The 24,033-nt window shown below is 38.4% G+C and overlaps 1 protein-coding gene across 1 annotated transcript in view; it reads right to left on the bottom strand.

The window, feature by feature from the left end:
- The window catches only part of SRGAP1 (SLIT-ROBO Rho GTPase activating protein 1), a 67,369-nt gene that overhangs the window by 18,603 nt on the left and 24,733 nt on the right, over nucleotides 1-24,033 (bottom strand). The window contains exons 4-15 of the mRNA XM_054987887.1: nucleotides 22,835-23,017; nucleotides 22,376-22,504; nucleotides 19,314-19,535; nucleotides 18,405-18,506; nucleotides 17,350-17,547; nucleotides 17,166-17,250; nucleotides 12,010-12,037; nucleotides 10,635-10,668; nucleotides 8,423-8,483; nucleotides 8,190-8,267; nucleotides 4,561-4,695; nucleotides 2,876-2,981 (exon numbers count right to left, since the gene is read on the bottom strand). Coding sequence (XP_054843862.1) covers nucleotides 2,876-2,981; nucleotides 4,561-4,695; nucleotides 8,190-8,267; nucleotides 8,423-8,483; nucleotides 10,635-10,668; nucleotides 12,010-12,037; nucleotides 17,166-17,250; nucleotides 17,350-17,547; nucleotides 18,405-18,506; nucleotides 19,314-19,535; nucleotides 22,376-22,504; nucleotides 22,835-23,017 — 1,361 coding nt within the window. The remainder of the gene's footprint in view (nucleotides 1-2,875; nucleotides 2,982-4,560; nucleotides 4,696-8,189; nucleotides 8,268-8,422; nucleotides 8,484-10,634; nucleotides 10,669-12,009; nucleotides 12,038-17,165; nucleotides 17,251-17,349; nucleotides 17,548-18,404; nucleotides 18,507-19,313; nucleotides 19,536-22,375; nucleotides 22,505-22,834; nucleotides 23,018-24,033) is intronic.

Consider the following 24,033-nt stretch of genomic DNA (forward strand, 5'->3'; position numbering starts at 1 on the left):
CCCCAAGCTTTTAGTTGCAATGGCCAGACTGTAAAACCCACACTCATACTGTTAAGAACTTAAGAAGGGTTACGTTGTTATATTAACTATAGAAAGCATTTATTACAATTTAAACCATTTTCTTTTAAAAGCATTCTCTGTTTTCCTCTTCCTACCCCTGGTCTCATAGCACACGCTCTCTTCTTTCTCTGCTCTACCACAGGGATTATTTAAATTGCCAGTCCTTTTCTGTCTCCGCCAGAGCTGCCTGCTGCTTCTTCCCTAAGCACTCCATAATGCATCCTCTGCACCATTTCAGATCTGATTGATCTTTCACTTATGCCTCTTTTTCTGTTTTTCTACGCACAGGTCTCTCCACAACTCTTATTCCTTACTTTTCCCTAACATGTTTTTTCCCTACTTCTCCTCATGAAGTTCAGCATCAGAAGCACGGAAGGATTTAACTCTCCTAGCAATTCAGATCCAAGTGGCTGGCAGACTGGCCGCAACAGGCTGACAAAGCTGGTGCTAACTTTACAACAAGGTCTGCCACTGTGGGGGTGCTGGGGTGGGCCTCAGATGCGGGAAAGGCTACAAACAATGGACTCTTGCAATGGACTCTGGGACAGCAAATATACATGAAGGAGCCCCACATATTGCTCACAGCCCTTAAAGCTGTGCAGGCGAAAGTTACATTTTTGTTGAATTTTAAGAAAACTGTTACTGCTAGCGATAATTACAATTGGACAGCGGAACAGGTTATCTAGGTAGCTGGGGGAATTTCTCTGCTGGAGGTTTCAAAAGGGAGTTTATGATAGTTGAGATGCATTTGATAGGAAAGACTGAAGGTTGCCATTTCAATCTTTACTAGAAAATGCACATCAACAGTGGTATTCTCCTGCCAGATGAGATGATACCAGTGACTCCATTCAAAATAAGTTTCTAACATTTTATGGGAAATATTATTGCTGCAGATAAAATACAAAAGTTGAAACATCCAGATATCAGTTCAAAGGAACCAAAACACCTGAAATTTTAAGTCATACATGTCTATGCACCTAGAATATGAATGAATCTCTATCCAAAATAAAACGGATACCCAACACAACATCAAAGAAAGAAACTCTTTATCTAAATTTTTGTAAACTATAATTAACTGAAAAAAACAACCTTTGACAATAGTCCTGTAGTGTGGATTCAGACCCCTCCCTCCCTCACATACACACTCTACCAAGTTGTTGCTGACAAATTCATCAGTATGAAACTAATCCGAACATTTTGACTATTCTTAAGACATATAATATACAGTCGGACCTTTAAAAAAATCCTACCTATTTAAAGAACATACACTGATAATCTATTTTATGTTGCTGTAATACAGTTGTCAAAAAATTTGGTTATCAATATTTTATTTTTTTCCGAAGGAAGGCCAGACAATAATTGCACTTGTGAATAAGCAATCATTATAGAAAATCTCTACCAAAATCTTTGCTCTGTAAAGGGTGTGTGTGTTCTTATTACTTAATCCTATTTAGTGAGCACACAACAAAATGTTATGTTCTTAACAATAAGAGATGCTGAGTCATGTCAGTGGTCCATCTAGCCCAGCATCCTATCTCACACACCGGCAAACCAGTTGCCCAGCAAGGCCAACGAACTGGGCATAGAGACCTTCCCCTGATGTTACCTCCTAGCATTTGTTCAAGCCTTTTAATTTCTACCAAGACATTCAGTTTTGGAGTTTCTACAAAGCCCTTTGTAAGTAAATTCCAGACTGAAATAAGCAACCATCACCTTCCATTGTTGCTAGGGCGACAATACAGGTAATATCCACTGGCCAATCAATATATGAAACTACTTTATATTACATCTCTGTTGTTTTCTCCCAGTATTTTCTACTCTGGTAGCAACTCTCCAGGGTCTCAGGCACAGAGAAGCCTCTGTTCCCTGAAAGCCTTTCACTGGAAATGCCAGAAACTGAATCTGAAACCTTCTGTACATGTAAAGCAGGTGCTGTGTTACCAAGCCATGGCCACTCACTGATGACCAACATCTCCAAGATAATCAGTCCGCCCATGTTAATCCTAACTAATTAAATGACAAGGAATCACTTCTTGAGAGCATTTCATAAATCTGTTCGCACGACTAGCAGCAAGGTCACTGTTGAGAGCAACAAAGGGAAGTAAGGAAGGCTGTAGTGGCAAGAGGGGTGGAGCTGGAAAAGAGGTGTGAGTGTCCCACAGGGGCATGTCTTCTAACGTGCTGCGGCTGCAAGGCTCTTTGGCCATTTACCCTGGCTAAAACAGTCTGTGTCTGCGCAAGAGAATAAATGGACATAAATCAGATATCCCATGCTTCACTTCAGCTTGTGTTTCCTCTTGTTTGCTGTGGGTTTTGATACCAAATTCCACCTCTAGATGCAGATAGTAAACAAGTGATCAGTTACACAGTCATTGAACCATAGCAACATCTGTTAAAGAAAGAGGAACAAATTGTAGTTCCTGATATTTCTTTGTATTCATCATGATTTCCCATGCTCAAGAGTTGTATTAAAGTTTCAAAACTCATTTCTGGTGAGTGAAACCATACATTACCATAACAGCATTATTTTTTATTGAGCTGAAATTCAGTTTGCAAACAAAAAATCTATTTGAAGAACTACATTTTGCAATTTATACAAATATATGGATGTTTTATTTTTTCATATTCTTCCCAAACTCCCATGTTCAGGTGATCACTCTCATTCCAATACAGTAACACCTTTTCGTTACGGAAAAACCTAATCCTAATCTTTTTAAAACTGCTGCCAATTGAAATACTCTCATCTATGTTGAAATGAAGGTAAAATAGACATTTTACATGGACTATCAGAGTGCTGTGACAGGAAGATACTTACTGATTGAGGAAGGCAAAGAGATATCTCAGTATTATAAGGACAGATCTGGGCAAAGTCAGGAGAAGTTTACGTATATGAAGAGCCCTCTCATAGAGATTTTCTATTCCTGTAATGTACAAGGAGACAGCTCAGGTTTTATTGACTATGTGACAGTGGAGGATATGGCTGTATGAGGTGTGCAGCAGAACCATTTTTTAAAATTTCAGTCAATATTGTTTACATGAACAGTCAAGAGTAGGTCCCCTGAAAATTTGGTGGAGTTTTCACAAAAAATGCCGCCCACAGCCCCCTGGATAGCCCCTAGATATTATTTTCATAGGGAATAATGGAGAGTGGGTGTGGGCACCTTTTGAGGGACTATAAAATTGGCCCCCGTGGTCTAAACTTCTGGAAACTTACAAGGTATTTAGAGGACAGTCACGAGTAGGTTCTCTCAAATTTGGTGAAGTTTGGTTGAAAAATAACCCCTCAAGCCCACTCGATAGTCCCCAGAGTAATTTTCTCATAGAAAACAATGGCTGGATTTTTTTGGAAATACCTGAACTGAATTAGAGAATCAATTCAGAATTTGGGGAAGTCTGAATTTTTTCTCAGATTCAGTAAAAAAAAAAAAAGATTTACCAATTTATTTTTTGGGGTGCACTCCCCTAGTTTGAACAATCAATCCTAGCTGAATCCTACCAGTCTCAAAAATGCCATGGCTGAGTGTCTGATCCTATGAACTGAAAGAAAAGGTAATGGAATGCATAGGACTTCTGGAGATTGTTTTGACACATGTGATGTTAATACAAAAAGTTATCATTTAGTTATATCTGAATAAAAATACTTTATGTTAAAAGTAGCATATTTGAGTACAACACTCAAGAAATGCAGATGGAACGCAATATAGAGTTGCACTGTATATTATTCCTATTTATTTATTTATTTATTTGTTCAATTTCTAGCCCCTCCCCACAAGCGGGCTCAAGGCGGGTTACAACAGGATATAAAATACATTTAAAACCAGAGTAAAACCACATCACCATCGCAATTCATATGATACAATAAAACACAGTTCTTGAGATAGCAGCCCATACCATTCACGCCTGCCAATAAAACACTGGGGGGGGGGGAGGGAAGAGGGAAGAACAGCCGTCATTGATCAGATTATGATTCATGTGCGTGTGTGTGTGGGGGGGTTTGAGATGACTATACAGCCCCCCCCCCCCCGCTGACAGGAGAACAGTAGGGAGGCTCATTAGATGGATTCAACACTAGCCTCAGCCATATGCCTGTTGGAACATCTGTGCCTTACAGGCCCGCTGAAAGGATAAAAGATCTTGGCAGGTCCAAGTATCTGAAGACTGAGAGTTCCACAAGGTTGGAGCCAGGCCTGAAAAAGCCCTGGCTCTGGTTGAGGCCAGTCGAGCCTCCCTGGGTCCAGGGACCACCAGTAGATGTTTATCCGCTGATCTAAGCACTCTCCGGGGTACATATGGCGAGAGGCAGTCCCACAGGTATGCTGGTCCCAGTCAACTATGGAACAAGGGGCTAGAAACATGCCTGAGCAATACTGGATGCCCAAATATATCTATAGATATCAGTAAATTATTTTACAAAATCTGGGGTATTATCTGCTTTTGGGGGGCAGCTATTATATTTATGAAAATGTAATTTGAGAAACCATAAGAACAAATGTAACTTACGGACACAAGAAATAAGATCATTAAATCTTTCCTTGGGAAAGACAGGGTTCTCCAGCCCTCGGAAATAGAGCTTCAGTACTCCAGCAACTGAGTTAATGTCATGGTTACTTTGGTCATCTGCCAAAGGATTTTCACCTGCAAAAATAAATCAAGTTAAATACTCACAGGCCATCTAGCTGAACAGCACTTTACTACACAAGATTTAGAGCCGTGGTAAATAAATAACGACTGGTTTCCTAAGTACCATCTGTGATTAAAATGAATGTAGTTGACTAAAATAAACCTTCCCTTTAATTATACAGCCTAGCAATGCCTTAAGTATTAAGTTCAGAAAGACTATATTGGGACAAATGTACAAGGGTGGTCCACTGAACTAAGCTGAACTATTCTAGAGTAAAATGGTTTTAGAATTTCTGCGTTAGTTAAATAAACCTTTATAGTCATTTTCAGTCAAATCACATCCTAAAACAAATACAGATTTCTTCAAGCTGTAATCTTCTTTGGAGCTGAAAAAGGTAATTAAAGAGATTCCAAGAATATATGCACTGCTGTATATTGCAACTACAAGGACTGGATTCTCAATGCCAAACCTCAGTGTGGAAGTCCACGAACTTAAAGACTAGATGTGCATGCTTTAAATGACACTGGTAGTAGGGTAACTGTCTTGATTTTAGCTAGTGAAAATTAAGTCTTCAGTTAAATAACTGCAGATTTTTATTTTATTTATTTATGCCTTACCTTTCTCCCCAGTGGGGACTCTCCTCCATTTTATTATCAAAACAACCCTGTGAGGAAGGTTAGGCAGAGAGGGAGTGACTGGTCCAAGGTCACTCAGCAATCTTCCATGACAGAATGGGGATTCCAGCCTGAGCCTCCCAGATCCTACTCTTACACTCTAAGCACATCACCACACTGGCTCAATAACCTCTACCAGTCACCAAATCTTTGCAGTTAGGACCAATCCCGCTGAGATTAAAGGATATCCATAATTCGTTTAACAGTTTTTAAAAAAGAATTTAAAAGCAGCCACAGGACTGTGTGTTTGTGTATGATTACTTCGATTGGGGCCACATCACTGGAGGAGGGGTTCCAAATCTTTTCCCATGAGCTGTTTGTACAATCTATCTATCCCTAAAGGTGCTTTTTGCCCCACAAGGAAAAATACTTGCATTTGTGGAGGTGAAGTAGAAATTGAGATCAAGGAAATGGCTTGGAGGGAAGGATTAACCATATTAGTCTTATTCACTCCTCTGGTTGCTTTCAAACAAACAAAAAAAGTGGAAGTTCTGATGAAGGATCTTGTCTAGATCGGTACTTATTCTGAAATGCATCACACCTGAATCAGAGTAATTCTAAAGCAATTTATAATGTGCAGAATGTCTGAAAGGACTGTGCAAATTAGAAACAGGGGTGCAATTTTTCATTTGCTGGCAGGAAAACAGCAATTGCCAGAAGTAAGCAGACAAGAGACTGAGTGTTAGGTGAGGGAGTCCCACACTATGAAGAACAACAAAGGCTGTGTGCGCTATTCCTTCCAGACCTTGGGCCTTAGGAAGAGACAGCAACCAGAACACAGAGACACTTTCTAGCCAGGGCAGGGAAAGAAGTGCTGGCGGCAGCTGGAAAGAAAGGAAGAAATGAGGAGGCAGAGGATAGGAAGTAGGATGGGGAAGAGACAGGGATTTAAAAAGAATGATCTGCAGAGATTAACTAAAATCTCAACATGTATTCTGTAATTTATTATTTCTTTCTTATACAGAGTGCAAGGCTCCAGCAAAAGGGAGGGCACAATCTATTTTAAAAGTCTTACTGGGATCAGATCTTTTGCACATTAGGGTTTAACTTGAAATGGAACAGTTAGAGGTAGCAAGTCCTTGCAGCTGCAGTTAGTATTAACTCACATTGTAAATGAAGAAGCAGATGGGTGGCTATGAGCCATGGGGAAAATGATGAGCGGGGGTGGTGGTGGTGGAGTTGCTCAAGGAAGAAATTGCATATTAACATAATGGAGGTAGGTGGGCAGCGAAGATGGGAGAATTAGATGGACCTACAAGATTTTTAGGACTTTGAAGGTAAAAATGTTGAAATTTTAGACTGGCTTAGACTTGAGTACCTCTGCACTGATAAAACACTTACTATGGAAGTCTCTAGTTGTCCTAGTATAACATTTAAAATATAGTAATAATAAGTAGATTTGGCCAACAAATATTTATTATAAACCCACGTGCTATGCAAAATAATCTGCTACAGTACAGGTTCCGGTATGTTTGATGTTTTTGTGGTCTTGTATTGGAGAGTGTAGCTGAACTCATTTCCACCTTTTCTCATATTCGTTACAGGACTGGTTCTCACTCTACCTTTCCGTACCTATTTAACTCAGAAATGATATTCAACTGTGAATATGAAAGTGCCCAGTCTGATCCCAAGAGGGAGGAGAGGCATAAGTATTTAACTGCTATTCTTTTAAACAAATATGATTACCATTATTTTATCAGAATCTGAAATAAGTGCAGGAGCCCAAATACAGAGGCATTTAAGCTTCTGTATTCGGGTTCTAAATGCCTTTGATAAGCTCTTGTTAATAGGCAGACATTTCCTAAGAACTAAGTTTTCTTAGGTATGTCCTATTTCCTAAGATATTTCCCTGCACAAAGGCATAATGGCCAAGAGAAACAAGTAATGGGTAGAATAGTAAAGTACCAGTCTTTAGATTTTCACACACCAATAGTCATTGGCTCAACATTGCTCTTATCAATCATTAACGGTCACTTTGCACCTTAATGTATATTCAATATATTTCATGTATACTGCTGACTTTCCAAGTCCCACTGTCTGCTTGTTTTGTGCTCTCCACTGTCTGCTTATTTTGTGCTTTCTTATTTAGCACATACCTCCTACCAAGCTTTAGTCCACATTTTATTGTGGTGAGCCAGTCTACATAAGCTACCTTGCCATTAGATGATTCAAACATCTGAAAAATGCATCAAACTATTGACCCATCAACAGTACCATTTCAAAAGGCAGTTCGGAATCAGCATGACTAAATTAAGACGCCTTCCTACAATATTCCCACTAAAAGTGGTATGACAGTTCAAAGAAGCTCTAGTCAAGTCCTGGGAGGACTGTATTGAGCAGTGTACATTTTAATAGGATTGCATTTCATTCCAGTGATACCCGTATGTTGGAAAGTCACTGTATGCGATTAATCCTTGCATTGAAAAAAAAGTTGTAGAAAACAGCCCAATGGGAATGTTTGCATCATGCCTCTCAATTGGCTTCTGATGTGTTTATTCAGTACATCTAATTGCTGCAAGGTTCATGCACCCATGAACAGGGAATCTCCATGTCAGCCCAAGAGAATTACAGGTGGTTGATGCAGTCTGCAGAAGGACAAGAGTGCAAAAATCTGATGCAGTACAATGCTTCATTTCTTCTTGCACTTTTGGATCTCCACAGAACAAACTGACCTTCCCAAGAGATGTCCTCTTATCAGGGCACCACTGTATGCTGTAATTATTAAGTTTCCAAGAATACAAAGTGATTCTCTATTAAAATGTTAGAATGTTAGGATCTCATCTTTCTGATATGAAAAAATACAATAATATATGTTTCAAAGAAAATATAATTACCTCTTTCAAATGAATTTTTAATATCATTGACTTCCACCTGGGATCCAGACACTCTAAAAATGCCTTGATGCTGAAGGCCTAAAAAATCCCAAGAGGAATAATGAGAGATAAATTAGGTGCTAAGACTCAATATTCTAAATAGGGGGGAAAACTGACATAAGAATAATGGTAAGTTACGCACAATAACTTAATAAAAATAACTAGGATTGAATTAAATGTCATTTGGAACTCACCATATAAGTTAATAAATCGAATACAGCTTTCTACAATGAGAGGAATTACTTTTCCAGAGTCCTAGGGAAGGTGGAAAAAAAATCAGTAAGAATTTACTATAAATAATAAGCTAGAGACTGCTAGATTACCTCTGCAATGTGAACTGCTTTTCATTAGAGCTCAGTATCTTCGCAGTTTTAAATCCATAACAATCTTAAGCCAATAAGATCTGACACAAGCTGATAACCAATAAGGCTGCTTTTGCTGTGGGCACAGTCTAGAATGGCAGACCAATGGGTCATGTTCATTTCTCTTTCCTTCAAGTAGAACTAAGAGCAATTCAATCAGGCAACTCAAGGAAGATACATAGGAATATTACAGTCTTCCAAAACACATGACTCAAAATTAAACATTATGTATAAATAAACTGCATTCACTGCTGACAGGCAAAGATGCAAAATGACTAAAGGGGTACTACTGACAGCTGTAAGAAATCCTAGGATTAAAATGGATGTATTACTAATGCATTTCTACAGCACAATCAGATCATAATAATAATCATTCTCCCTGTTAACATTTTCATATTTTCAACACCTCTCACAAAAGTCACCATTCAGGATTTCTGACCTGTCTATGAGAAAATAATTACAAGCAAATAATCAATTCTAGGTGTTTCAGTGGCCCTTCTCAATGAAACGACATCATTCACAAGGATAATTTTTTCTCATATGATCCCCATATGTTTTCTGCCACAGGGAAAAACATCTGTGGAAAGTCACTTTGAGGCAGGTAAGTGGCAGGAAGAGAAAAGGTTAAGCATGCCAGCCCTCCCTTCTGGATTTCAGGCTCCCACAGCTACGTTCCATTAAGATGATTTTTAAAAGCTGTCAGGACAGAGCACCAAACTGCCAGTCATGTGTAGTTCGACCCTGACAAAAGTTCTCCGTTTGGCTGCGTTCTGCTCCCACTAAGCCTTCCATATGAAATCCTAATGGGGGAATCTCTCTGTTCCATTGATGCAATGGGGAAAAGCAATTTCTCTCTCTTTTCTGTTTAAAAGTTTTCATAGTTTTAGCTGGGTAGCCATGCTGGTCTGCAGAACAGCAGGATTTCAGTCCAGTGGCTCCTTGGAGACCAACAAGTTTTTCAGGGTATGACAATACATACTGCTCACATCTCAAACCAATTCAAAGCATCATTAATGACTTGCAACCTGCGCTAGACATTGGGAGGCAAACCTTTTCTTGCCCAGAGGTAGCCCCCTAACCTTAAACTCCTTCTCACTCAGAATAATGTACTTCTCAACACTGACATGGACTTTGGGACCTGAGCCTGCAATAAACCAAGATGCCTACTCTGTTCCCAACAGCACAAGCACTGGACTGAACAATACCAGTTCTACTATCTCAGGATCATTCCAATGTAATATATGCTATCAAGTGACAGCAATGCCCTTCCACTCTCTGCACTGGGCAAACAGATCAGGCCCTACATAAAAGAATAACGACATAAATATGACAAGAAAAATCACAACACTCAAAAACCAGTGGGAGAACATTTTAATCTTCCAGGATATTCCACTGCTGATCTAAAAATGGCTGTCTTCAAACAGAGAAAATTCAAGGGGAGATTACAATGTATGATTGCTGAAATGGTGTTCATTCTTATCTCACTACAGATGCTAATTTCTGCTCTAATCAAGCTATACTGTACCACTGTACCTTTGCATCCTGACACCTTTCTTTGCTATATCCCTGTCATCTAATCAAGCTGCACTGTACCTTTGCATCCTGATGCCCTTCCTTGTAACACCCCTCCCGCCTTCTGGCTGGTATATAAAGGCTCCGAGTTCTCCATTCCTACTAGTTTCTGAAGAAGGGAGCTCTGTCTCTTTAAAGCTCATATCCCAAATATAATTTTCATAGCTCTGTCTCCTTCTTTGGTTCCTATGCTGATGTGAACTTTACTACAAAAAAAGCAGAAATTTTTGACCTCACTAAAGTAGAAACTACTCAAATCCTGCATTACTGTAAGAACATGGAGTAACATAACTTAGTGTAAATGAACCTCGGCACCCTTGGGGTCCCTGTAAATGGAAGCTTAGTGTGAGGGTTGAGCAGTAGCTATGACATGCTCTTCTCATTTGTGAATGAAAAAAGCCCTTAATTATAAAGAGAGAACAGAAGGCCAGACAAAACTAGTGCAGTGGCTTTCATTTCACTAGGATCATACCTGGTGTCTTGTGTGGGAATTCCTTCGTCCTCGACTATAAGTATTTTTAGAAACAGAGAAAAGCAAAATGGAGAAAGTAAATACGGCAGTCACAAAATAATAAGGTCTGACGAAGAGAACTGCATCTGACAAAGAGAACTGTGGTTCTTGAAAGCTTATGCTACAGTAAAGTTGGTTAGTCTTAAAGGTGCTACTGGGCTCTTTACTACTTTGCTATTACAGATTAACACAGCTAACTTCTCTGGATCTACAAAATAATACGAGCACCTTCAAAAATCATTAACTAACTACAAATACATTGAGTGTACTGATCAATAATAATGTAAAAAACATGGTCATTAATTTTGTTGTTACCTGTGCACTTTACAGTGGTCTGAAAGAATGTACCTTTTATTGTGATATGGGTCAGCTTCAGCTGTTTGAATCAAGTCTTTATCCAAAAACCCACTGTGTATAGTCAAGTAGGTGGATGCGTTTCCAATGCTTGCTGGTATTTTTGTATTCTTGTAATTTTGTTATAAACTGAGTGTTAGCTGTGCATATATGCAACTACTCCCTCTGAGCTTGTCATAACAACCATCCTTGGCATTCAGTGAATCCTTTAATCAAACTGTATACACTATATTTTTATCCTGTGTTCAAGAAACATTATATTGATCAACTAAGAAGGAAGATTTCCAGGATAGACCTGAATATAATGATCTGCCTCAGTTTAATAATGATCCACCGCAGCCTTTGTGACAAGAAATGTTGTGTGAGGCCTACTTGCAGTACTTTGATGAAAAACATTCAAAATGACCATTAAACAAAATACAGTGCCATCCTCAGCCGCGTCACACTTTTCTAAACCCATTAATTTAGAAGACTGCACTGTTAGCTTTATACTCTGACCATGCTGTGGGCTTCTTGTAATTTTGGATTACAGGAGAAAGATCATGAGGCCCGAGAGAAAGGGAATGTAGGTAGTAAATAAAATATAAACAGGGGAACATCTAAGGGAAAAGAAGCAGCTTCACACAACATTTAAATATTAGCATTCATGATTAAAACAACACGGAGTCAATACCACAAAATATTTCTTTCCATAATATATTATGATTATTATGCATAGTATATCAGAGGAATATAACATAATTACTTTTAAATATAATCATTTTTATGAATAAATATTCTGAAATAGGTTTGGTACGTAAAGTAACCCAGCTCTCAAGAACACTTCAGCGGGCTTACGAATGGGTAGTTAGCAAAAATCCCTTCTTGCAGTAGCCTTTATCCAGCTGATTCCATTCATCCTATACAGCAGATGAACATTTTCCACTTTGAGAGCTGTACTAGATTTATAGCTTCCTACATGCAAAAGTTTTCAATGTCTTACCTTGTGGTCATGTATTCTGCTTTATGACCTAGAAAGATCAATGGATAAGGGAACAATTATGAGAATGGATAGACTAAATATGAATTTATATAGGCTGCTCAGCATCTTCAGTCCTCAACCATTTCCACTGTCAATGCCTACATTTACATCAAGCAACTTATACTTGCATACTAAAACTAAATTCACATGCGATGCCACAACAAGTGCCAATCAGCCCTTCTCCTGCTACTGATGTGCATGTGTGAAAAATAAAAATTTGGTTTCAAAGGTACTTGCATTGGAGGTTGAATTAGACTCACATTTCAGCCTTCCTCAGTTTTTTTTTATGCACATAGGATTTCTGTTTAAAAGAACTGGTTTGAAATACCCAGAAATCAAAACTGGTATGAAGCTCCTATTTTAAAACTTCTCTCCTTACATAAGTAGGTTTTCATGTTCTAAGTGAAGTGATGCAAATTTTCAAGTTGCCTTCCTAGTCTGTGCATGGGTATTTTAACGAGCTGTTCAATGTTAAACAAAGAAATTGGGCTGCCCAGACTGGATGGCATATTTCCAGAAGCCATAGAGATTTTAAAAGGTATTGTTTCCTTGGTGTAGCTTCAATTACAAAAGTAAATATTTAAATGGATGCCACCAAAGAATGTATAAAGCGTGATATTAAGTAATACAAACACCCAGTGTACAATCAGTCCAATGCTGCTGCTATGAATCCTCCATTCCTTTCAATGATTATTGCTCAGTAGCTGTGCTCCAGCCCTGCTGAAATCAGTGGAGGCTCTACAGCTGCAGGAAAGTGTAAGTACACATGCATAAAACTGAATTGTAATTCACTGTGTTCTAGTTTACCACATTAGAAGTCACTAGTTCAACATTATCCCAAATAAACTCATTTCCACAATAGCACTGAACAGTGACGGAACATTTCAAGTACATTTTAAACTCCTGCACAGGCCAATACTTTTGTCCTACAAAGTGTCAATTTTATGAAACAATGACTGAAAAATCTCAAATGTAACCTGAATTTTGACAGCTTATGCTAGTGAAAATGCTGCCCCATGTGAGTATTGCCATTAGAGTATCTCTCTCATGTTGTCAGCTTTTGAATATCTTTATTTTTATTGTATTTGTAGCTCATTTTGTGACTTCAATTTACATGCATGATTTCCCTCTGATTTATGCTTGCATGATCAATTTAAGTATCAGGATCTGTAAATCTGTATTCGTTTATAAATTTACAAGCAAACTTCTATATTTATAGAATAATGGATATGTACTAATATCAAGAAATTGAACTACGCATCAATGAGTATTACAGGGGGTGACAGCCTTAGAATATTACACCTAGGCCTTTAGTTAGTACTATTTGTTGTTTGCCAAGGACGTAACAGAATAGGTAGCCCACGAATAGCTCACAAACAAGAGCCCATGAAGCCCACTCCTGAACCTGGCATCCTACAAGCCTGGTGGTAGAGCATGAGTTACCTGCTTCTAACTTTGGTCCTGGGGACAGGCTCAACTTGCATTTTAAGAGTGTGCATTAATTTTGGAAAACTGCTACCGGTACTCTCAGAATTCAATCCAAATTTCGTTTCACAATATGTATGCTTGCACACTGAGGTAAATCGCCACCCCACCCCCCTACACACGTCTCCAAAACATCCTTAGATCTTGCAAACTGAAGGCTGTGGCTTCCTTTACTAAGTTTTTCTCTTTTCTTATGGCCTTCATCTTTGTCTAGCATTGTCCCCCCCAAAGGGGGGGGGGTTCCTTGTGAGCTGGAGGAATTAGCATTCAAGGAGACACAGCAAGAGGAGGGTAATGGAATCTCCACCAATGTATACCAGGATTGTTCCTTTAGAGAAACTCCTAAATGAACAGGCAGATGATCTAAAGGAAAGGTTTCTTTATTAACAGAGCAACAAAAGGCAAACACAAAGAAAATCACACACAGCATACTCACAGAGCTAATGAGAAAATCAGGAAGAGAGAGAGAAGTTCAAGGTAGGGCGATATTTACCAGTCTAGGAGACAGAGGATATCCATAGAGACAGCAGCGTGAGCAACCAGCGCGTCATGGTAAGAAGAAGGTTCAGACATGCGTCTGAGGATGTGCATATGGAGCCAAGCACACAGCATATGGCTGGGCAGCCTAGTTATACCCTGCCCCCCCCAAAACAATAGCTTAATTGGCTTGTCTGAAGGTGAAACAAAGTGGTAAAGGTTTGATTATACATATCTGGGAGGAACTATAAGTGAGAAGGGTGCTTGATGTCCTGCAACTGCAAGGTGGGAAGGGCTTATCAGGGCCCTGAATAGCCCTGATTGGAAAGGTGGGTCAGGGAAGGTACAGAAAGGTGTTGATGAGAAAAAGTAAGAACTCCTGGAAGACTTGTTTGTTTCACTTAAGTGCTTCTCCAGGGTGTGGAGGGGCAGTTAGTCTATCTGACACCTTCTGGTAATTTTCTGTTCTTCCTAGCAGGCAGTATTCTATGCTTAAGCACATGAGGAAATATGAGTTTATGATACTTCATGTTCATAAACTGCCCTTTTAATAGGGAGAAGGGGAATGACTGCTAACAATTCTTGTCTTCTTATGATGCGATAGCCTCATTTTTGTCATTTTAGCTTTTAGAGAGAATTCAGGTCTGATCTGATCTAAAACCTACTTATTTGTCCTTTTTGGCAGTCCATGGTATCCATAAATCTCCTTTCCAGTCAAATTAATGTTCTTCCTGTCAGCTTTCTTCATTATTCAAAATTCACATCCATACATAGTAATGGGTATTTGGAATTCTATAGTATGAATTATCTTGATCCCATAGAATTCCATAGTATGAATTATCTTGATCTTCCAGTTCCTTCATGGCTGCCCTTCTAAATCTAAATCTCCTTCTGATTTCTTGTTTGCAGTCTCCCCTTAGGATGATGATTGAGCCAAAGAATAGAAAATCTAACAATTTATTCATCATCAGCCTTAAAGTTGTATAATTCCTGGGTAGCCATTCCTTTTATCTTCTTGATGTTCAGCTGTAATCCTGCTCTGGCACTTTCCCCTCTAACCATCATCAGCAGTCATTTCAAGACTTCACCATTTTCTCCCACTAATGTGGTGTGTTATCTGCAGATCTTAAACTGTTAATGTTCCTTGGATCAATTTTCACTCCACCTTTGTCTAAATCTAGTCCAGTTTTCCTTGTGATATGTTCTGCATATAAGTTGAACAGATAGGGAGATAAAATACATCTTTATCTATCACCCTTTCCGAATGGAAACCATTCTGTTTCTCCATATTTGGTCCCAATAGCCTCTTGTCCAGTATGCACATCAATCCAAACAGGTATTACGGCATACTCATTTATTTTAAACTGTTCATAACTTGTCATGATCCATAGAGTCAAAAGTTTTGCTATAATACATGAAATAGGCTATTTTTCATCCGAAATTCTCTGGTACGCTCCAGCATAAATTTGCATATGATATCTAGTTCCTCTTCCTTTTCTGAATCCAGCTTGAACATCTGCACTTTTTGTTCCATATATGGTAAGAACCTTTGTTGTAGAATTTTGAGCATCACTTTGCTTGCATGGGGAATTAATGCAACGGTCCGATAGTTGCTGCAGTCCTTGATATCTCCTTTTGCCGGGGGCGGGGGCGGGGGGGGCGGAATTGGAATGCAGATTGAGCGTTTCCAGTCTGTGAGCCATTGTTTTGTTTTCCATTATTTGTTGACAAATTCTTGTTAAGATTTTGATGGACTCAGTTTTAGTAGCTTGAAACATCTCTATTGATATCCCAATTGCTTTGAGTGCAGCTTTCACTTCACTTTCTAAAACTCCAGGTTCTTGATCAAAAGATTCTTCTATGAAGGACTATGTCATCCTTTCATCTCTTCTGTATAGCTCTCCAATGTACTGTTTCCATCTCTTCATTATTTTGTTCTGACTGGACACTGTTTTTCTGTACTGATCTTTCAGCATCTCCAGCTGTGGTTTGAATTTGATTTCCTAGATCTTATGGAACAGATCTTTTGTTCTTCCTTTTTTGTTGTTCTTTCTTTGTACTTATTATAATAGTTCTCTTTGTCTCTGCATGCAAGTCACTGAAAAGCTGCATTTAGAATTTTGACTCTATTTGTCACTTTTGACACTATTTTTTGACACTATTTGTCACTACAGAGAGAGAGAGAGAGAGAGAGAGAGAGAGAGAGAGAGAGAGAGAGAGAGAGAGAGAGAGGTTTTTTTTGCCTTTTTTTAAAAAAACAGATGCTGGTACTCATGCTGGTACTTTGCCTCCTTGGGGACAAAGGTGCTGGACCTGTGTAGAGGTGTGTGAGTGTGTGTGTGTGTGTGAGTGTGTGTAGGTGTACGTGAGTTTGCATGTGTAAATTCATATAAACCTGATCCTAAATTCCATTGCAGAGCAAACGGGAGACATGCCTGTCCAGAGGACAGGAGATATAGATGGGTGGATATTAAATTATGTGGCTAGAAGATATTTTAAAGTTATTTTTACAAGGCTGCAACAGCATGATTATTAATCCCACTGAAAAGTATGAAAGACAGACTTTCCGTGATTCATAATAACACAGGAAATCCTGCTGTTACAAGAATTACCCTACAAGGATTGCATTTTGAAATGCAAGACACGTTTCCTCAGTAATAAAACGAACTAACTGGTAACATCATGCTGCTGCATAGCAGGTTTGCTAATGTATGCTGTTCATTATGAGGCTCTATTTCAGCCTACAGAGAAGTAGCTAATAAGTACTACGGCAGAAGATATAAGGCAAATGCTGTTAAGAAAGAAAGATATGATTCCAAGGAATGTTTCAAACGTCATATGGATCATATGTGTCCTGGCACAGCGGGACAGCTAATTCTACAAAAGCAATTGCTCTGTATATTCTTTTTTACTTCATCCTGCCTACTCGGCTTTTGGTTTTTTAAATTTTATTAATAATGACATGAGCTTGTTATTTGGGATAATCACAGTTGCCTGGTTCAGTCAGTTTTTTGAAACTATGGTTTGGAGGATCTAAAAAATCAGCCATAAGTTCATGTACTTCCTCCTCCCCTTTCTTCCTCTCTTGAGTGTACTTTCCTTTTCAACTATGGAAAAGGCAGCCACACAAATGACGGTTTGTCTGAACGACTTACCTTCTCCAAGGGTTCGCTGCAGTAAATCATGTTTTGCTTGAAGCTTTGTGATGAGATTACTTCCCTCCAAGTACTCTCTGAACTTCTGTAGAGTTAGAGATCAATGCATTTGATATTTGAATAGTTGCTCCTTTAAATTACAATAAATTTGATAACTTAGGGTATTTGGATGCATCCAACATACCATAAAATAGAACTGCTCAGTCTCTTGCTGGTTAGCTCTTCTCTTTGCAATGCTAGGCTTGCTCAGATAAGTCTCTGAAACTGTTGACTTCACAGACTCAGTTGAACGACTGTGCTGGAAGCATTCAGAAACATCATAGTCCTCAATGGTGACCATGTCCTGTATAGTCTGTAAAGTGGCTTCAGTTGTCTTCTTAACCTGAGGTTAACAAGTGCATATCACTTTATTGAAAGGAAAGGCAGATTGATATGTTCAGAATGGCTATAAAAAGGAGCTATTAACAGTGCCATCCTAAGCACCTTTCTAAGTCCACTGAAGTGAATGGCCTTAGATGGGTGTAAAACACTATTTAGAATGGCACTGCAAATGGACTCTATAAAGTTTTTGATAAACAACCCTTGAGAGAATGGTGGTATATCAATATCACAAACCAGCAGCAGAAATACAAAACTTTCATAAAGGCCCCCTTGCTTCCAGACATAAAAACAAAACAACAAAAAGAAACCATTTAAATTATATGACTGACCTGGGCATACCATAGTTTCAGCTGGGCAGCTGCATTGGTCTGCAGAAGACCAAAATTTGATTCCAGCAGCATCTTAAGGACCAACAAGATTTCCAGGACATAAGCTTCCAAGAGTCAAAGCTCCCTTCATAAGATATTTGACAAAGCTTGGATTTGACTCTTGAAAGCTTACATTCTGGAAATCTTGTTGGCCTTTAAGGTGCTCCTGGACTAGAATCTTGCTCTAGGTATAAAATAGTTTTCCAAAATTCCTAGTTGCTAGCCCTGCCCCGATTTTAAGCCCACAACTTTTGCAATGAAGGTTGAATGTTTTTTATCATGAAGGATTAATATCCCTTAAATTCCACAGCATGAACCTCCACAAGTCTATAAAGATATCCCTCTATTCCCCCTCCTCCAAAAGTACTACACTTAACCCAAAGGACCAGTTCAGTCTATTTTTAACCGCATGGGACAGATTGTGACAATATTTGACATGAAGTAGCCATGGTACTATTTATCTCCCATCATAAGTAGAGGCAAATCTTACCTCCTCATTTTCAATTTTCAGTGTGGCCAGTCGTGACTGTAACTGCTGATACCTAAGCATGAGTTCCCCTTGGACTGGTTGCTGGGCACTGACCTGACTGACCTAATGGAACATTAAAACGAGAGTGGTTAGGTGCTAACTAAACAAAAATGGATCGCCACAGTAATTGCTAGGACAAGACAGCAGATTTATTGCAGCTTGACTAACCCATGTCAATTAAGATTCAGCTAAAATGAATAGTTAAACAGGCACTCTCTAGCAAACATTATCCATAGCCATCATTACAGAATGCTTGTGCTGCTGGAAGCTGGTCTCACTTTTTCTCAGGCAATGATCAAGCAAAACAGGTTTAACTGTGGTTATACACTAAAAATGACTGTGTAACATAAATATGATTCTATAGTACCACCTTCAAGTTTCTGAAAAGCTGTCTATTATTTGTTTCCAACTGGCACCTCCCTGTGCTTTAGAATAGGGCTAGTGCTGCTTAAAAAAGGCACTGAACAGCAGAGGAACAATCTAAAATCAACTATTTTGCTGTCCTTGTTTATATGCTGAAACCAGTTTGGCCAAAGTACAGAAGGTTCACCAGTGTTGTGGCAAAATTGAATATGCAGTAATGAAGGGTTCGTTTGGCATGGGATTTGCATAGAGCAGCTGACAAATTAAGTTCTGCACAAAATGTTCTCTGAATTGTAGTCTTTGGAGGAGCTTGTTTGCTGATCTGCTTGTGTGTGTATCAATAATACTGGCTCTCATTTTACCATAACTAGACTCTTTGTTCAAGTGCATAAAAGCTATATACCAATGAAAAGGAAATCACAGTTCACAACAGAGGGAAGTACTCATCTATCCACAAATAAAATTGTTTGGATTTTTTTTGCCTATAAAGAGTCACCATCTACTGACCTCATCACCCATATGGGGCTGGAACTCAAATCTCATTGGAGGACAAAAGGCTGTTGGATACATCTCCATGAACCTCTGCTTGTCACTTCGTGGCTCCAAATTGTCAACAGCATTCTCAATGATGTCCAGACCCTCATGTCGAGAAGTTTCAAGGTTATATTCCGCAGAGAGGTAAGTTCTTAAAGCTCTGTTCAGGCTTGCATGATATCCAAGATCACAACACTGACAGTATGAAAAAGAAGACATATATATATAAAAAACCCAGAAAACATTTAAATACAATGATCTTTTTTAAAAAAGAATTTTTAAAGTTAGTAAATCAGTAATGTAGTAAACATTCAACAGGTTTAGCGATATTTTACATTTCTGGAAAATATCTTAATAAATTCTGTAAATAAATAAAATAATTTTCATAATAGTAACAATATTCAAGAAGCAGAAATACTCTTACCCTAGTCAGCAGGTGGGAAAGCTGAAAAAGAACTTCAGAATCAAACAAAAGCAGTACATATTCTTGTCATACCAATACCCCATGTTCATTTTTAAAAAGTAATTGTTTTAAAAAGTAAAAAATAATATATGTTACATGTGTGTAGTTCTTTACCAAATGTAGTAATAAAAATCAGATTACTATTGGTATAAAGTATGGGTATCTGATAAGAATACCTTTAATGAGACCTGTAATCTTGACTATAATATACGTGGTTCTCAAAGTTTTTGAAGTAGGACCCATTTCTAAATTTATTTACTTTTTGTACCCATTTCTATATTTACTGTACATTTCACGACCCACTTGCAAAGTAACTCGTTACTTTCTCCCCAAAGTTGCCCTTTCCATATATCATTATGTTGTTAAAAATTATATTCAAACACTATGTATTACTCTGCTGATCGTACAAGTGGAACTGCATTAAATACACTATCTTTCTGCTCATGCATCATTGGATTCAACCTGCAGTTAAGATCATTCCAACAAAGGTGTAGTTCAGACGGATTGAAACTGGTTGGATCAGGAGCATGCTGCAGATTTGGCAACTCACTTCTTCCCCCTTCTGCACTGATTGTGCCTTACCTTCCATTATTCCTTTAGCCACAGACTACTGTTATGTCTACTCTGACGTTAACTGGGTTTACTTGTAACCGCAGTTTGCAAATGCACTCAAACCCTCTTTTAAATTCTGGTTCACAGGAGAAACTTGAGCAACAGTTTCAGAGAGTCATACCATTTTTAAGAAATTGCAAGTGGGAGATAATACCTTCACATATAATATTCTTCCTACAAGAAGAAATGTATGCCAGACCATTCTGCTGTGTTACATTTTCTATCCACAGTGAGGTTGTTTTTTAAAAAACAATGAGATAAAAGCATTTACAATTTCTCAGGGCTTTTTTTCAGCTGGAACCATCATTTATCACTCATTATATGCGCTAATATCTCAGCACATCTCATCCCCTACTTTGCCTATCTCTCAACAAATGGGAATAATTTGAAGGATTTATTACTGGGATATTGTTTTATACCAGTGTCTTTTTGCAACATCTCTTCTTCCCCTCAGTGCCTTTTGCTGCTATAGACACAGCTGCGCATCTGGAATTATTTACATATTTACTGGTCTGTATCGCCCAAATAAACTTTATTGACAACAATGTGGCTTTCTTCACTAAGTGGCTATGTAACTTACTACTATAATTTTTTTTCTTATAACTTAAACCTGTGTACTTTCAACTCAAGATTACAAGTAATTTTTGTCATAATTACGGAGTAGTAGAAAAGTTGTGAAACAGAAGAGTCTATAGTGACTTAGTTTCCACACAGGCAGCTATCCCAGGCAGTAATTTTTAAAGCAAATTAGGAATAGTTATGCTCTGACAATGAACATAGCCTGGAATACTGGATTAACACAAAGTAATCCAGTCCTTTCTCATTTTTACTTTTTGGTTTACATTCCTTCTTACTAGCACCTTGTACAAAAGCTGCAAATTAACATGGAAAGGTGTATTAAGAGCACTGAGCAATTACCCAAGGCAAGAGACATAAATATTTAAGAAAGAAGCCCTTTGCATAATCAAGCCTGAGGGTCAGGGGACTCCCCTCCTGGAACAGCACTGGATCTTGCATGGAGGAATCGGCTAAAATCACCCTCTACATGCAGTGAAGAGCTCTTCTGCTAACTCTGCTTTGTTCGTGGTTAATCAGATCTGTATGCATCATCTCAGAGGTCAACAGATTTGTGAAGTTTCTTATGCCATGGATGTCTTAGCTTCCATTTGGGCACACTTTCAGACTCTGATCAATATACTAAATTAATGTTAGCCAACTCCACTGTCTTACTAACATTCAATTACACCATGAGAAATGTACTTTCCCACCCTATCATGAGTACTGTTGTACCAATGGATTTTCTAATTGGGTCTGGAAACTGAATGTAAATAATTGCTTTGTATAATACGTAAAGGAAGAAAAGGCACTATGGTCCTACATCTTCTAGTTTCAGAAGTACTTCACATGGAAGTGACCATAGCACACACTTTGCATATTCAAAGTTCTACCTTTGGCATTTCTAGCTAAAGGCATATCGACTAATAAGGCTGGGATGTACCTTTGGCTGAGCAGGGCTATGCTAATCAAAGTGGAGGGCTAGATAAATCCTGAAATGTATTATGAGTTACATTTCTTCCCACTGAAGGTCTATAAAGTACATAAAAAAGACAAGCCACATTTCTAATACTTTGATGGTTGATCTCAAAACATACTTTCAGTTTTGACTCGGATGTAAACTGTTTTTGTGATAAAAGTATTTCTTATTCAGATTAGTAAGTCTAATTATAGACAGATTGACCATGCTACTGAATTCTATATTGTTGAACTCCTTTGTTAAAAGAATAACTGTATGATATGAATATCATGTATAGTATAGCTGAACTTCAACATGAGGAACAATAAAGCTAATCACATTACAACTGTGTAGTACTGATTATATTTATGTTGGAAATGAAAACCAAAACAGAAGTGCCAAACACTGTGCCTTAACAAAAGAACTACACAAACACCGTCTACTTACATCAATCAAATCTGAAAGATCATGGATATAATACTTGAATACAGAAGCATTCGTTGCTTCAAGAGTTAGCAGATACTCATTCCTGGCTTTAATAGATTTCAGCTTGTTTTCAGAATATTTTGCCTGACGCTGAGGGGAAAAAAATTAGTGTTAATATGTCAAAAATACTTTAATTATTTCATCCAAGAACAATAAACATATGAGAGGTTTTCAGAAAGTAATACCAAAAATGACTGTATCCACAATATGTAGAACACAGCTATTATTTTTCAAAATAATCATGTACATTAGCAGTTACTTTCACATCTCTGTTACATACATATTAAAAAAATTAAAGAATCCCAAGCTCATTCTGCATTAAAATCAAACACAACACAAAAACTTCCAAAACTCTGGAAGTTTTTAAGTCTCTCTTAAACAATTGAATTCTGTAACAGATTTTCACAACATGCTCCTTACTTTTTCTTTCATTTTTTCAATTTTCTTCACAGAACTCCGCCTCTGATGTCTTTCTTCCAGCCGAATATGAAAAACAGGATCTCCTGACCTTCCAATTTGTTTTTCTTCTTGCTTCTCGGCCTCCTTTAGTTTACTTTCTGCACTGATGCTCTCAGTATGATACATATGGTATGTTTTCATGACCTGTGGCAGAAGAAGATAAAATGAGATGAAGAAAAAACTTCCTGTTTCTACAGGCTGTGAGACTTAGGGATGTTGGGTCTGGATGCTGTATCTTCCCTTGCATTAGTGGGTCCTTCCTCTGTGGCAATTGCCATTCCTGAAACTGCACTCTCCTCAGCCAGAAGGGGGCTATCAGGATCACCTCTGCTTGTTGTTCCACCACTTTCTGTAACTGTTTAGCAGTTGCATCGGTGGGAAGGTGTATAGTAGTTTTCAGGGCCAGTCCACATTCAGTGTGTCTGTCCCAATGGCTGCTTGTCTTTTCTTCTTGAGAAGAATTTTTCTACTTGATGATTCTGTGCATTTGCAAAAAGACCCACCTCCGGTATGCCGAATCTTTTGCACACTTGCTTGAATATCTCTGTAATGATTTTAAGTGTGTGTGTGTCTTTAAATACTTGCTGAGGTAACAAGGAAGACTGGGAGTGAAAGAGAGGGATAAGTGAGTGAGATGATTGGTTGATGACTGAAAGTGTGGGCGGAGTGAACTGCAGTTTTTAGTTAGAGTGGAGAGAAAATATTCAGTCTGGGCAAAGCAGGCAAGCTGTGTGCAGCCTGAGGATGTCTATACATTTATGAGAGAAATAGTGAGTCTGGGCAAAGCAAACAACCTCTGTGGAAGCCTGAGGGGATTCTCATTCTAGTTCAGTTAGGCAACCTGTGTGGAAGCCTGAACTTTGTGTGTCTGTGAAAGAATTTTCATTCTATCTGAAGCAGGTAAACTGTGTGCGCCTGATAAAGAAAGTCTATGTATATTTGAGTGAGAAATTGTTATCTGAAGCAGGCAAACTGTGAATGCTTCTGAGAGAGAAAGTTTATAAAGAGCTGTGTGACTGTGCCTATATAAAGAAAATTTAAGAACTGAGAACTATTTCGGTGCTACTGTGAGACCGATATGCTTCTTGTAAAAATAAAAGGTTTTTTTGGTTTTTTTGTTCATCCCAGAGTATATGTTATTCCTATATCCCATTCCTATC

Source organism: Eublepharis macularius, chromosome 9 (genome assembly GCF_028583425.1).
Source record: "Eublepharis macularius isolate TG4126 chromosome 9, MPM_Emac_v1.0, whole genome shotgun sequence".
NCBI classification, from domain to species: Eukaryota; Metazoa; Chordata; class Lepidosauria; order Squamata; family Eublepharidae; genus Eublepharis; species Eublepharis macularius.